This window comes from Lepidochelys olivacea, assembly GCF_965140295.1.
Source record: "Lepidochelys olivacea isolate rLepOli2 genome assembly, chromosome: 7".
Lineage (NCBI taxonomy): Eukaryota > Metazoa > Chordata > Testudines > Cheloniidae > Lepidochelys > Lepidochelys olivacea.
This window is the reverse complement of record NC_140417.1, coordinates 124,984,947-124,998,707: the sequence shown is the minus strand read 5'-3', so window position 1 is coordinate 124,998,707 and position 13,761 is coordinate 124,984,947. Positions and strand designations below refer to the sequence as shown.

Genomic DNA, 13,761 nt, shown 5'->3' with positions numbered 1-13,761 from the left:
GACAGGGAGCCAGGCCGGGGCACTGCTCGGGGGGCCGTTAACCCTCCCTCCCTCCCTGCCAGGATGCTGCGAAACAACCGCATCAGCTGCATCCACAACGACAGCTTCACGGGGCTGCGCAGCGTCCGCCTGCTCTCGCTCTATGACAACCAGATCAGCACCATCGCGCCCGGCGCCTTCGACACGCTGCAGTCGCTCTCCACGCTGTGAGTCGGGGCGTCCCGCGGTCCCTGCCGCTCCCAGCCAGCTCAGCCCGGCCTGGGGACCCTTCCCTCCCTCTCCCTGCCTGCCTGACGGCCCCGCCCCGCTGCCTCTGGGCTCTGGGGTGGGTGATGCTGGAACGATGGGGGAGCCCGCTGAGGTCACTCAATCGGGGTGAACTGCAAACAGACCGGGGCAGACAAACCCCACACGCTGGTGGATATTCCAATACTTAGAGTTATCAAACCAGCCCAAACCAGCCTCTGTATCACCTCCCTGGGTACTCAGACGTCCACACGACGCAGTGCCCTTAAAGTGCCAGCCTCAGGCCCCCCTCCAGACACACCTGTCAGATACGAGGATGGTTACCGAACATCTTATCTCATCCTATAAAAGAAAAGATTCTCCAACCCCAAAGGATCCGCCACACTCCCAGGTCCAATGATAACTTAGATCGTACCCAAAATACACGCTAGAGCCAATTCTTGTTAACTAAACTAACATTTATTTAAAAAGAAAAGAGAGAGAGTTGGCTGAAAGATCAATATACAGGCAGACTTGAGTTCAGTTCTTGAGGTCCAGGTACGTGGCAGAGATGGTGAGTGTGTAGTGGCCAAAAGTCCTTTTAGAAATAGTCCACAGGTTACAGTCCAGTGTCCATCTTCAGGGTGACTCCAGTCAGTGACTGGGGATCTCAATCCTCATGACTCAGGGTTTCCCCTTCTTGAAACCCAAAGCAGATCTGAGATGAAGAAGGATCATGTCCCAAGGTTTTTATACATTTCCAGCAGCCTCTTGGCCTGAGAAAACAATCGGCTTCACTTTCCTTCTCCCAAACACCCTGGCAATTAGCACAGGGTCATTTATCCATTACACTGTTCAGACACAGGTTACCACAACCTTCAAAGAGGCACATAGACAACAATACTATGTCACTCAAGTGTCTTCCTAAATGTTAATCCTCCTTTTTTGGTCTTTGAATCAAAGCCATAGCCATAGCCAAGCCTCGTTTGCTGACATCACAAGCCCTGAGCACACAGCTCCCCTTCTCTCTCTCACCATGCCGGCTGCATTTCACAGCTCTCTCCATTTCCATCTCTTCCTAACCAGGCTTTAAAGTTCAGCCCTGGGTCAGGTCAGCCTGGGAGTTCATTAACTCTTTCTGGCCCTGTCTCCTTTCATTGAGATATTATATTACACTCATAACGTCAGAGATGCGCACGCCTGAGGCTTGGTCCAGGCCCCGCTGGCTCGGGAGCTGGGAGCCAGGGGGACTCCAGGTACCACGTTAGCCCCGCACTCCCCTCTGCTGCGCAGGAACCTGCTGGCCAATCCCTTCGACTGTAACTGCCGGCTGGCCTGGCTGGGTGACTGGCTGCGGAGGAGGAAGATCGTGACGGGGAACCCGCGCTGCCAGAACCCCGACTTCCTGCGGCAGATCCCGCTCCAGGACGTGGCCTTCCCCGACTTCAGGTGTGAGGAAGGTAACTCACAGGCGCCATGGGGCTGAGCGGGGCGGCCGATGATGGGTCACCCCGCAGCAGGGTCCCCCGGCAGGTGCTTCCCGGCTGGCCACGTCGGGCCCCGCTGCCACCCCACGCCAGCCTCTCGGTCCTAGCTGTGCCACCTCCAAGCCGCGCCCGGCTGGTCTCAGACTCAGAGCGGAGGCTGGTGCTGGGACACGACCCAGGGCCCAGGCACGTGGGCCAGCAGGCGGGTGGCTGGACCGGATTAACTCAGGCTGGGGAGTTACACCCGCCCCAAGGGCATCAGGGACAGCATTATTTTGATTTTTAGCCTTGGTTTGGTTTCGATTAAGGGCACACGAGACTGAGGAAAACCTGCCCTGTAGTGCCGGACCCCTGGATCCCCGTCTGCTCAGTTTCCCAGAGAGACGGTGAAGGGGTGACTTAATTACGGCCCACAGGTATCGCCACGGGGAGCGAGTCCTGGGCGGTGGGCTGCCGACCAGCTGAGGAAGGTCTAACAAGGCCCAGGGGCTGGAAGCTGGAGCGAGACTCCTGCAGGCTGGAAACCAGGCGTGGATCTGTGCCAGGGAGGGGAAGTAGCTGTTGGAACAAGTGACCTGGGGGCAGGCGGATTCTCCAGCAAGGGATCTGCTTTTGGGGCACTTGGGGGGCAGGCACGGCCCAGGGCCCTTCTGGCCTTGGAGTGTAGGAATCTCTGCCCCCAGGACGGGGCGAGAGCCTGGATCTGGATGGGCCCGTTACTTGCTGTGCTCCCCCGCAACTTTGCAGGCCAGGAGGAGACGGGCTGCGTCCCACGGCCACAGTGCCCTCAGGAGTGCACCTGCCTGGACACGGTCGTTCGCTGCAGCAACAAACACCTCAAGTCCCTGCCCAAGGGGATCCCAAAGAACGTCACTGAGCTGTGAGTGTCCCAGGGCTCGGCCCGATTCCTCTCACCGCCCACCCCGGGCCCCGGCTCATGGGGCAGGGAGCCTGCGAGGCCAGGCCTGCTGAGCACAGGGAGAGCGGGACAGATTTCCCAGCAGGGGCTGGGAGGAGGGAGGGGGTGACAGTCACAGAACAGCCGGGCCCCCCTGCAGCAGCCATTCCCCCCCGGAGGTCACAGTGACACCCTGCATGCTCAGGCCAGCTGATCCGCCTGGCAACGGGCCCAGAGCCACGTGCGTAGCACGCTGGTGTGAATCCAGAGGGACCCCACTGGCTTCAGTGGCATTTACCCCGGCAGCCCAAGAGCGGAGCCTGGCCATGAAGCGGGCGTCGATGGGGAGCTGGAGGTGTGAATTCCCGCCCCAGGAGAGGTGCCCAGGCCAGCACTGGCCCAGCCAGCGGGCTGACAGTGGCAGTGTCGTGGGTGGGGGGGGCTACCCCTGAGCCAGAGGGGATCCCCCCTCCGCCACAGCCTGCGAGAGCCCAGTCCTGTGAACGCTCCCTGGTGTCCCGGGGCACGGCGGGGCACGGCAGGGCACGGCGGGGCATGGCCGCACGTGGGATCTGCGGGAATGCCTGGGCCAGACGAAGCTGTTAGCGCTGCTCCAAGGAGGGGTCAGGGTAGCGCCACGTCATTCGGGCCCCGACCAGGTGTGTGACCCGCCCGGCGGGAGACAGGGGGGCAGGGGAGGGCAGGAAACGCAGCTAATGGAGGCTGCACATTAAAGTCGGGGGGGGGCATTAGCTGTTCCTGCTCCTGTGACCCCCCCATGCCCCATAATTAAACAGGAGCAGAACAAATCCTCGTTAGCAATGGGGCGCCCCATGCGCTGGCTGGGACTCTGGGGCGGGGCCGTCTCTCGCCGGGTGTTCACGCAGCACCCGCTGCACTGGGGCTGTGACCTCGCCCACTTCGCGCTTGCTCCCGGCGGAGGCTGCCGAACCGGCCCCAGGCCCTGCCGAACTGGCCCCAACTTCCTACACGCCCGAAACAGAACACCCTGCCCCGCCCCTTCTGCGAGGCCCCGCCCCTTCTGCGAGGCCCCCCCTCCCCCCCGCACTCACTCTCCCCACCCTCATTTTCGCTCACTCGCTCATTTTCACTGGGCTGGGGTGCGGGGCCAGGGGGGGAAGGCCCCGGCTGGGGGTGCGGACTCCGGGATGGGGCCAGAAATGAGGGGTTCAGGGTGTGGGAGGGGCCTCTGGGTTGGGGCAGGCGGTTGGGATGTGGGAGGGGGTGAGGGCTCTGGCTGGGGCCGGCGATGAGGGGTTTCGGGTGCAGGAGGGGGCTCCGGGCTGGGGGTGGAGCCGAGGGGTTTGGAGTATGGGAGGAGGGGTCCAGGCTGAGGCAGGGGGTTGTGGTGTGGGAGGGGGTACGGGTTCTGGGCTGGAGCAGGAGGTTGGGGTGCAGGGGGGAGGTAAGGTCTCCCGCTGGGGGTGCAGGCTCTGGTGCGGGGCCAGTGATGAGGGATTTGGGGTGCAGGAGGGGGCTCCGGGCTGGGGCTGAGGGGTTCTGAGGGCAGGAGGGGGATCAGGGCTGGGGCAGGGGGTTAGGGCCCGGGAGGGGGTTAGGGGTGCAGGCTCACCTCAGGCAGCTCCTGGAAGCAGAGACACGTCCCCCCTCCGGCTCCTACATGTTCCCCTGCCCAAAGCACCAGCTCTGCAGCTCCCATTGGCCAGGAACCACAAACACTTCCAGCCCCCGCAGTCAGAGCGGGACCCTGATCCCCTGCATGGCTGTGCTCCGCTCAGCGTGGGGTCGGGGGGTCTCTGCACGGACGGACCCCGGGCCGAACTGGGTGCGGTTGGTGCTGCACCCCACACGTGAGCCCTGCCCCCTCACTGCCCGTGCACCGGCCTCCTGAGCCCAGCCCCGATTGGTGACGGGCCTTTGTTCTCGCCCGCAGTTACCTGGACGGCAATCAGTTCGCGCGGGTCCCTGGAGAGCTCTCCTCCTTCAGATCCCTGCAGCTGGTGTAAGTATCCCGGCCCCGCTCTGCTGCTGGGTGGGCCCCGGCGGCAGGGATCCCGTGGGCTGGGCTGGCTGAGACTCGAGCCGCGAAGGCCGGGCAGTGCGCGGGGGCGGGGGCAGCAAGCCAGCCGGCGTCTGGGCACTCGCTCAAGGCCGCGCAGCCTGGAAGCCGTGACAAAGCTGGGATCAGCCCTCGGGGGCTCCTGGCTCCAACCTGCCGCTTCTCTCCCTGCGGCGTGGAAGGTTTCTCAGCTGCTTTCCCGAAGGGGGCCAGTGAGGGCAGGGACCGCGGGGGCCCAGCCAGGCGATGGCAGGGTGTGTGCTCTAGCAGGCCCAGCGTCTTCTGCCCATTTGCCCCCAAATTCACCCCCTCTGCCCCGTCCCCTGTCCTGTCTTTTCCCTGCTCCCGTTCCAGTCCCACGTCCCGTTCCCCCGGCACCCTGGAGAAGGGCTGTGAGCCTGTTGGAAACGCAGAGACAGCCATGTCCAAAGTGCCCACCCACCGGGGCTCCGAGCTGCCGAGGACCTGGCTGGTCAGAGCACTGAGCCTGATGCTGCCCTTCACTGTTCAGGGCATAGCCCAGCACTTCTGCAGAGCAGCCCTCAGCGCCTCCCATTAGCACCCAGAAAACCGGGCACACACCGTAGTGGCCCCTTTAAGTGACTTGCCCAGCATCTCACAGGAACTCTGTGGCAGAGGCAGGGACAGACTCCAGTTCTCCAGGGCAGCATTCAACTGCGTTAACCACGGGATCGTCCTCCCTCCTTCTGCAGTCCCCGCCTCGCTCGCTGCCCAGCCCGCGGCGCCAACGGACGAGGCAGGGCCCCGAGGCAGCAGCCTCCGTCGCTGCCCAGCCCTGAGCCAGCCCCGGAGCAGGCCCAGCCGGTGCGCTGGCAGAGGCGGGTGCTGTGGGAGAACAGCGCACGCCCCTGTCGAGCGGAGACCGTCTGTCCCACGCACTGAGCGATCGTGGAATCACAGACCGAGGGGGCACCGGGGGCCAGGCACTAGCCCAGGGCTTGGGCACCTCTGTCTCCGTCCCCTGCGCTGTGACCAGGAACAGGACCGGGCTGACTTGGGCTCCAGAGGGGATTGTGGGCAGAGGGAGGGCAGAGGATGAATGGGGTACCAGCCACGGAGCGCTCCGGTGCTACAGGATTGGGGCCGTGCTAGTCCTGGAGAGAAAATGCATCTCTCCATGGAGGTGAACAAAGGTAGCCCAGGCTCTGTTCTGGCACTTCCTATTGGCCGAGCGCTCGGCTCTGCAACTTTCCTATTGTTCTTTTCACCCAGTTTTTAGCCCTGCCAGACCCAGTCTCCTACCCCCCAACAGCCCCCGTGCTCTAGGGCCAGGCTCACCAGTCTCCTTACCCCAAACTACTCCTGGGCGACCGTGTCTGTTTCTCCAGCCTTGTTCTCAGAAAGGGCTGCGCTGGTTTGGCTGAAACTTTCCCTGAAAATTCAGCCCGAGGCAGCCCCTGGGGAGGAAAGTTTCAGTCCCCCTGGTTGACATTTGGGAAAGTTATAAACAGTTGAAAATTAGGGCTTATATTGGGACGTGTCGGGGAACCTTCCTGATAGGTGGGTGCTCCCAGTCCCTTGTCTGAGAAAAAACAACTCCCTTCTCTTTGGAGAAACTAGGAGTGACCCCCTTTCTCCATCGCAGACCCCAACACCCCCCAGGCCCTGGGGTGAGCTTCTGAGCCATAGAGTCTTTTGGTCCTTCTGCCCCACACATCGCAGGCCTCAGAACCTCACCCACCCGACCTCCGGCTGAGTCACTGACGTCCTCAAATCATGGTTTAAAGACGTCAAGTTACAGAGAATCCACCATTGACATTAGTTTAAACCTGAAGGCAACTTCCCACCCCCCAGGGTCTCTGCCAGTCTGTCCTTCCCCACCCCAATATGGCGACCAGACCCTGAGCAGGTGGGCGAGACCCATCAGCCAGACACGTGGGAAAGAATTCGCTGTAGTAACTCAGAGCCCTCCCCGTCCAGCGTCCCATCACCGGCCGTTGGGGGTATTTGCTACTAACAGTCGCCGATTGGCCATTGTGGGCAGTCCCATCACACCATCCCCTCCACACACGTATCACGCTCAGGCTTGAAGCCGGTTCGGTGTTCTGCCCCCCCCCCCCGGCTCCCCTTGGCTCACCCCTCCAGTGCTTAGAAACCTTCACCTCATGTCGAGCCCAAACTTGTTGATGGCCAGTTTGTCTCCATTTGTTCTCGGGGTAAGTCTGCGACAAAGCAGGGAACCGAACCACAGTAGCTACGTACCCAGCGGAGCAGCCCCGCTCTCCTCCCTAGGGCTTGTGCCCGCCACCCACACGGGGTGAGTGGAACCTGCATCACCGCCCCCTGCAAAAGTCACACCAGGCCACAGTCAACCAGCGAGTGCACCCGGGTGCCTTTCCGTTGCCTCCTGGTGCCGGCACGGGGAGGTGACGTTTTCAAGCTTTGCTGTGCAACCCGGAGGGCTGGAAACTAGCGTAGCAAAGTGAACACTCAGCTCAGCGCCTGACTTGGCAGCTGGGGCTTCATGAAAAACACCGGCAGCCAGGAGACTTGCCAGTGACCTGAGCGTTGGCAGTACTGGTTAATCGAGTGGCACGTGGTTAAACTGCCACAGGAAACAGCTTCCTCCTGGAGCTGCCGGCGCGTCGTCTCCCGGGGCCCCAGTGGACGAGGGGAGCCCGCGGTGGCAGAGGAATCACACCACCTGCAAGGCACCCAGGGCACTCACACCACAGCGCCCGCCTGCCCTAGCCTGGCCACAGGGGGTGGCATCTCCTACAAAACCACGGTTCCTTCCCACTGCCCGGCCCCTGGGGCTGCGCCCGCCTGTACCTCCTGCGCCCGCCATGGCGTGTGACACCAGCCAGCACCACCCACAGGCTGGGCGAGGCCGAGAGCCCAGCCCAGTTGACACCCTGCTGCCCTCGTGTTTTCCAGAGACCTGAGCAACAACAAGATCAGCTCCTTGAGCAACTCCTCCTTCAGCAATACGAGCCAGCTCACCACCCTGTAAGTCCCGGCCCCGCGGGGAGGGGGCTGCGGCTACTGACCCACTGAGGGGTGGGAGGGCAAGGCCTGGGAGTGCTGCAGAGAGGAGACTGGGCTCTGCGTCCAAACGCAGCCCCACCTGGCTTGCTGCTGAGGCCTCTGGGCCGTGCAGTCCAGGGCCGGATCCTGTAGAAGAAGAACCATCACTGGTGGCCTCGCTGGAGGGCGCCCGAGAGGCCGTGAGCGGGGGGTGCCGGGCCTCTGCCCGGGGGTGACTCGGCAGCATCCCGTAAGGGAGAACGGCGCGGGAGCAGCCCAGGGGAGCCCCACCGGGGCGCCGCCCCTCACTGGGTGCGTGTCGGTGCTCGGAGGACGTGACCGCGTGTTGCTTCCTCCCCTGCGTCCCTAGGATCCTCAGCTACAACGCCCTGCAGTGCATCCCCCCACTGGCCTTTGAAGGGCTCCGGGCGCTCCGGCTGCTGTAAGTACGTCCCCGTGCCCAGGGCAGTGTCCTGCTCTGCTCACAGCAGGGGCCCAAGTGGCACCTCTGTGGCGCTGTCAGTGGCCTGCTTTGGAGAGGTGCTGAGCACCTACAGCGCCAGGGGCGAGGTGCGTGGTGTGAGGACGTGTGTCCCAGCTCGGCTCAGCCGTGGGGGGCTGGGGAAGGTGCCGGGCGGACGTGGTGCCAGGGGACGGGGGGCTGGGGAAGGTGCCGGGCGGACGCGGTGTGGTGCCAGGGGACGGGGGGCTGGGGAAGGTGCCGGGCGGATGCGGTGCCAGGGGACGGGGGGCTGGGGAAGGTGCCGGGCGGACGCGGTGCGGTGCCAGGGGACGGGGGGCTGGGGAAGGTGCCGGGCGGACGCGGTGCCAGGGGACGGGGGGCTGGGGAAGGTGCCGGGCGGACGCGGTGCCAGGGGACGGGGGGCTGGGGAAGGTGCCGGGCGGACGCGGTGCCAGGGGACGGGGGGCTGGGGAAGGTGCCGGGCGGATGCGGTGCCAGGGGACGGGGGGCTGGGGAAGGTGCCGGGCGGACGCGGTGCGGTGCCAGGGGACGGGGGGCTGGGGAAGGTGCCGGGCGGACGCGGTGCGGTGCCAGGGGACGGGGGGCTGGGGAAGGTGCCGGGCGGACGCGGTGCCAGGGGACGGGGGGCTGGGGAAGGTGCCGGGCGGACGCGGTGCCAGGGGACGGGGGGCTGGGGAAGGTGCCGGGCGGACGCGATGCCAGGGGACGGGGGGCTGGGGAAGGTGCCGGGCGGACGCGGTGCCAGGGGACGGGGGGCTGGGGAAGGTGCCGGGCGGACGCGGTGCCAGGGGCTGGGGGGCTGGGGAAGGTGCCGGGCGGACGCGGTGCGGTGCCAGGGGATGGGGGTGGAGGCGGGCGAGGGGCGGGGCTGCCGCCATGAGCCCTGGGCTCCTGCTCCGCTGCCTCCAGGTGGATGCAGCCCGAGGGTGTAAGCTGCCTGGGTGTCCCTCTGGGCCCCGCGCTGGGCGGGCGCATGCCTGGCTCTCATGGAAATGCACGGGCTGCCCGGTGGCGCACTCTGGCCCTGTGTTGCCATGAGCCTTGATCCCAAGCTGCCAGCATCCTCTGGGCTCAGAGCCTCTCGTTCCCGCAGGTCTCTGCACGGCAACGACATCTCCAGCCTGCCAGAGGGCATCTTCGCCGACGTCACCTCCTTGTCCCACCTGTGAGTAGCTCCCTGTGCCCGGCTGCCCCGGGAAGGCCCCACGGTGCTGGGCCAGGCTCCCCACAGAGCTCAGAGATCGCAGATGGGCCCCAAAGGGCAGGAGACAATCACTGCTGGGGTGGGGGGGTTATTTCCTTCTGGGGTCAGCGCCTGGGGCCAGGTCCCAGCGTCTCTCTGCAGCCTGGGCAACACGTGGCCAAGGCCTTGCCAGGCCCCAGCCAGGCCCCCGGCTCTCTGGCTCGAGTGCCGCTGACGCAGGGCCCAGTAAGTGCAGAAGGGACTCGGCTGCTCCATGCCGCCGGCACGCTCCAGCCCCTCTGCGCCGCGGGGCCGTGCAGCTGCTCTCACTCCAGGCGAGTCGGGAGCAGCTACCTGCAGCCAGCCTCGCAGGCAGGACCAGCTCTTCGGCTCCAACGGCAGCTGGGATCCCCTGGCAAACCCCTGGCATCGGGAGCCTCGCTGGGAATGAGCGGAGCTGGGCTCCCAGCTGGGGGGCGAGAGGTGCTGCTGGGAGCAGGGTCAGTACAGGGTCTGCGAGGCCCCCTCTCACCCCGAACACCCCTGGCAGCCCCCATGCAGCTTCTCTCCGGTCCCCGGCATGGCAGGGCATGTGCACAGGCCCAGGACAGTCAGCCCCTGACCTGGGCACCCATCGGCTACAGGAGAGACCGTGGCAGGGAGACCGTGGCAGGCGGGCAGCCAAGGGCCGAAGCCCGGTGAGCAGCAAGTGCCCGGGCCCCACACGTCCTGACGTGCCCTGGCGCACGGCCTGGCCAGCAGCCTCTGCGAGCTCCTAGGAGAGGGGCCCCAGAGTCAGCTCCTGGGGGAGGGGGGCCCCAGAGGGGGTGCTCAGGAAAGCCAGGACTGTCTCCTTCCCAGGGCACCGTGCCGTGGGCCCTCAGAGCGCTCAGTGCCGAGCCCCGAGAAACGTCCGCCCCCCCGAGACAGGCAGGGACGTCACTCGCCTGGCTCTGGGGAAAGGGGGGCTCCCGCCTGGCCAGCTCCGAGCAGCTCCGAGCAGCTTGGAGCAGCTCCCAGCTCTGGGGCTGGAGATGGATTTGTGGGAGTGGTGTGCCCCCTGGAGGAGGTATCGTGGCACTGCACCCTTGTCTTCCCCACACCCGCGGGTGGCGGGAGAACCAGCAGCTCCCCGTGAGCGCCGCCCCTGGGAGTTGGGCCTGCCGGCTGGCCTTGCTCAGCCCAGGGGCTGCAAAGGGAGCGGGGCCAGGCGGGCTCATCCCGCCCCGGGGCCAGGGGCCAGGTCTCGCTGACTCACCTTTGCTCTTGTCTCCCCTGTGCAGCGCCATCGGGGCCAACCCCCTGTACTGCGACTGCCAGCTACGCTGGCTCTCGGGCTGGGTCAAAACGGGCTACAAGGAGCCCGGCATTGCCCGCTGTGCCGGCCCGCCCGACATGGAAGGCAAGCTGCTGCTCACCACCCCAGCCAAGAAGTTTGAGTGCCAAGGTGAGGGGCCCGTTCAGTGCACGGTTACTGGGGGCTGTGCCCGGTGGATGGGCACAGACAGGGTCCCGTGGACTCTGACCCCTGCCCTGCTCTGTCCTGGCTGTCACCCCCTGCAGGTTAATTCTGGAGCGAATGTGCTGGGTGGGGTCACTGCGGGCAGGGGATCGTGTGTCATGGTGGGTCCCAAGCAGGGCTGGGACCTGGGAGGTCCTGAGTCCGATGCCCAGCTCTGAGACACCTTCTCCATGTGGCAAAGCCCATCCCGCACCCTGTGCCTCAGTTTCCCTCTGCTGATTCTGACCAGCCTCCTGGGCTGCTGTGAGGGTCAGAGACGCTAGGGCCAGGAGGGACCCTGCCGAACAGCCCATCTGACGTCCTGCACAGCACAGGCTGGAGAACCTGCCCCGGATTCTGCCTCCAGCCCAGTCACACTGGATACGTCTACCCCTGCCCGCAGCAGGCCCGGCTCAGCCGACGGGCTTGCAGCGCTAAGCACGGCTGTGTAGACTTTCCGGCTCAGGTTGCAGCCCGGGTTCCGGGACCCTCCCCCCTCCTGGGGTCCCAGAGCCAGGCCCCAGACATCTCCCCACCCCTGGCAGTGGAGAGCGGCTGTCTGATTGCTGGGTGGACGTGCCCCTGGCTGAGCTGGAGTGTGTCTGTCAGGGAGAAGAGTCCAGCCGCGGGCTGGTGAACCCCCCGTCCCTCGGTGGGTTAATTCCCTACTGGGTGGAAATGGGGTTCACCTTAGTTCTAGTCGGAATGGGTCTGGCTTCAGCTCCGGCTGCTGGCTCTGACTTGGCCCTGACCTAGCGAGTCAGGGCTCCCTGGACAATGCGGGGCCCGGCAAAGGGGCTGTGCCAGGAAAGGTCCCTGTCTGGAGAAGGGCAGCTCTGCTCCCTGAGCAATGCCAGGGGCTGCCAGGGCCTGGCTCGAGCCGTCTGTGACTTGCGACTCCTGGCCCAGGCCGGCCAGTGGGTAAGTCTGAACCTAGAGGGTGTGATGGCTGCAGCCCTGCTTCGGTCCAGCCGGAGCAGACCCTCAGAGGGGAGAGAAGGACACCCTGTGGAGACGGCTAACACTGGGTCAGACCCTAGCAGGGCCCAGGCCCGGCCGTAGCTAGTCACGGTCAGTAACCGCCCCCGGCACTGGCCGCAGCGTGGTAGGTGGGTGCAGCCACCGAGCTAACCGGGGTTTGCACCTGCCTGGCCTTGGTTCAGCGGGTGCAAACACTGCCTTGCCCCGGGGCCTGTCCCTGCTGTGGGGTCGGGGGTCCCTGGAGCCCTGACCTGGGGCCAGCCCCCAGCACAGCCCAGGCCTGGGCGTTTGCACCGTTACAGCCCCACAGGGCGAAAGGGACACAGGGGCCTGGGGCCGGGCCGGCTGGTCCCACGTTCCCAGGAGGACTTTGACGCCCCAGCAGCAAGAGGCACCAGTTCGGGCCACGCTCTCCAATGAGGAGCAGATATTTATAGGGGTGAGAGGAGCCCCCACCCCGAGGGGGCGGAGCCAGAATTCCAGCCGCGTGTGAGACCCCCGGCTCCAGGGGCTGAGCCAGATACTGGAGACCAGGACGAGACCTGCGGGGAGGGGGCCTATCCCACAGCGGCTGCACCGGCCCATCAGAGACCGGACACGGACATGGTCCAGCCGTGGCCGTCTTCCACTGGCCGGTCGCTACCCAGAGACCACAGAGGGGCCCTTTGGGGTCTCGTATGGCAACCCTGTGACTCTGAGAAATGAACCCACCCTCGCTAGGCCAGGAAAGCCCCCCCCTCACGGCCTGCTGGGGAGATGAGCCCATTTTAACCCCTCGGTCCCACAGCTGGCCCACACTGCACTGACCAAAGAGGGCTTGAAAGAAAAGAGCTGGAAGGAAACCCAGCGCGGCTGCTGCCGCTGGGCCAGGCCTGGGGCTTTACAAACTGTCCCAAAAGAGGGTGAGACTCACCCTGCCAGGCGTGGGCCCCTGCTTCCGCCCGGCAGGTCAGCGCTGCCCCCGCTTCCCCCAGGATTGCAGGGATTGAAAGGGAGCCGCTCAGCCTAGCCAGAGCTCCCGTTTGATGGGCTACAGGCTGGGCTGATACTGCTCATGGTGTGGGCGTGCTGTGGCTGGGGGCCCACGACACGGCCGCTACAAACGAGAACCCCACAAACGGGGCTTGGCGCACGGGGACTGGGGCAGGAGCTGGCTGGCTGGTCGGTCCCCAGCGTGACTGACTGGGGGATCGGCATGGGGCGGGTGTGTTGCCAGTGGGGGCCCACGGGGATGGGTTCTTGACCCTACGCCAGGTAACATCTGTATCAATGACCTGGAGAACCCACAAGCGCGGTCACTAGCCCCAGGTGTGCGGTGGCTTGGCAAGCTGGGCACAAGCAGCAGGAGCACCAGCAACACGCCCCGAGGGGTCGATACCCTGAGCGCTGAGGAAAGGCTAAAAGCTGGGCCAGTTCAGTATGGGGCCAAGAAGACTGAGGGGGCCTGCGAGCAGCCTACACCTATGAGCAGGGCTGTTCCAGCGGGCGGGGAGCGGTTGTTCCCCATGTCCACTGCAAGCTGGACAAGTAGCAATGGGCGTAATTCGCAGCCAGGAGATGTTGGGTTGGTATTCGGAAAACGAACGCTCAGGGCAGCGAAGCTCTGGGCCAGGCTCCCAGGGGAGGTTGTGGAGGTTTTCAAGGCAGGTTAGACACACGCCTGGCAGGGCTGGTTAGGTGACTTGGCCTTGCTGCCCTCTCAAGGTCCCTTCAGCCCGAGAGGTCTGTGATTCTGTGTCTGTGTTTCGGACGGTTCTGTAACGACAGCTGGGAACAAAGACTCGGCCCTACTCACCCGACAGGGGACTCCGTCCTCGGAAGCAGCGACGCTGAAAAAGACCAGGGTCAGGGTGGACAATCAGCTGACAGGAGCTCCCAGTGTGAGGCCAAAAGGGCCAGTGTGATCCTGGGCTGCATGCCCAGGGGACTCTCGAGAGGGAGCAGAGAGGTTATGTTCCCTCTGGATTTGGCCC

At 65.1% G+C, this 13,761-nt stretch overlaps 1 protein-coding gene across 3 annotated transcripts in view; it reads left to right on the top strand.

Moving 5' to 3' along the window:
• The window catches only part of SLIT1 (slit guidance ligand 1), a 136,481-nt gene that overhangs the window by 109,798 nt on the left and 12,922 nt on the right, over positions 1–13,761 (top strand). For all 3 annotated transcript variants that reach the window (XM_084634396.1, XM_084634397.1, XM_084634398.1), the window contains exons 19-26: positions 63–206; positions 1,519–1,685; positions 2,460–2,592; positions 4,526–4,594; positions 7,550–7,621; positions 8,010–8,081; positions 9,217–9,288; positions 10,590–10,753. In XM_084634396.1, coding sequence (XP_084490522.1) covers positions 63–206; positions 1,519–1,685; positions 2,460–2,592; positions 4,526–4,594; positions 7,550–7,621; positions 8,010–8,081; positions 9,217–9,288; positions 10,590–10,753 — 893 coding nt within the window. The remainder of the gene's footprint in view (positions 1–62; positions 207–1,518; positions 1,686–2,459; positions 2,593–4,525; positions 4,595–7,549; positions 7,622–8,009; positions 8,082–9,216; positions 9,289–10,589; positions 10,754–13,761) is intronic.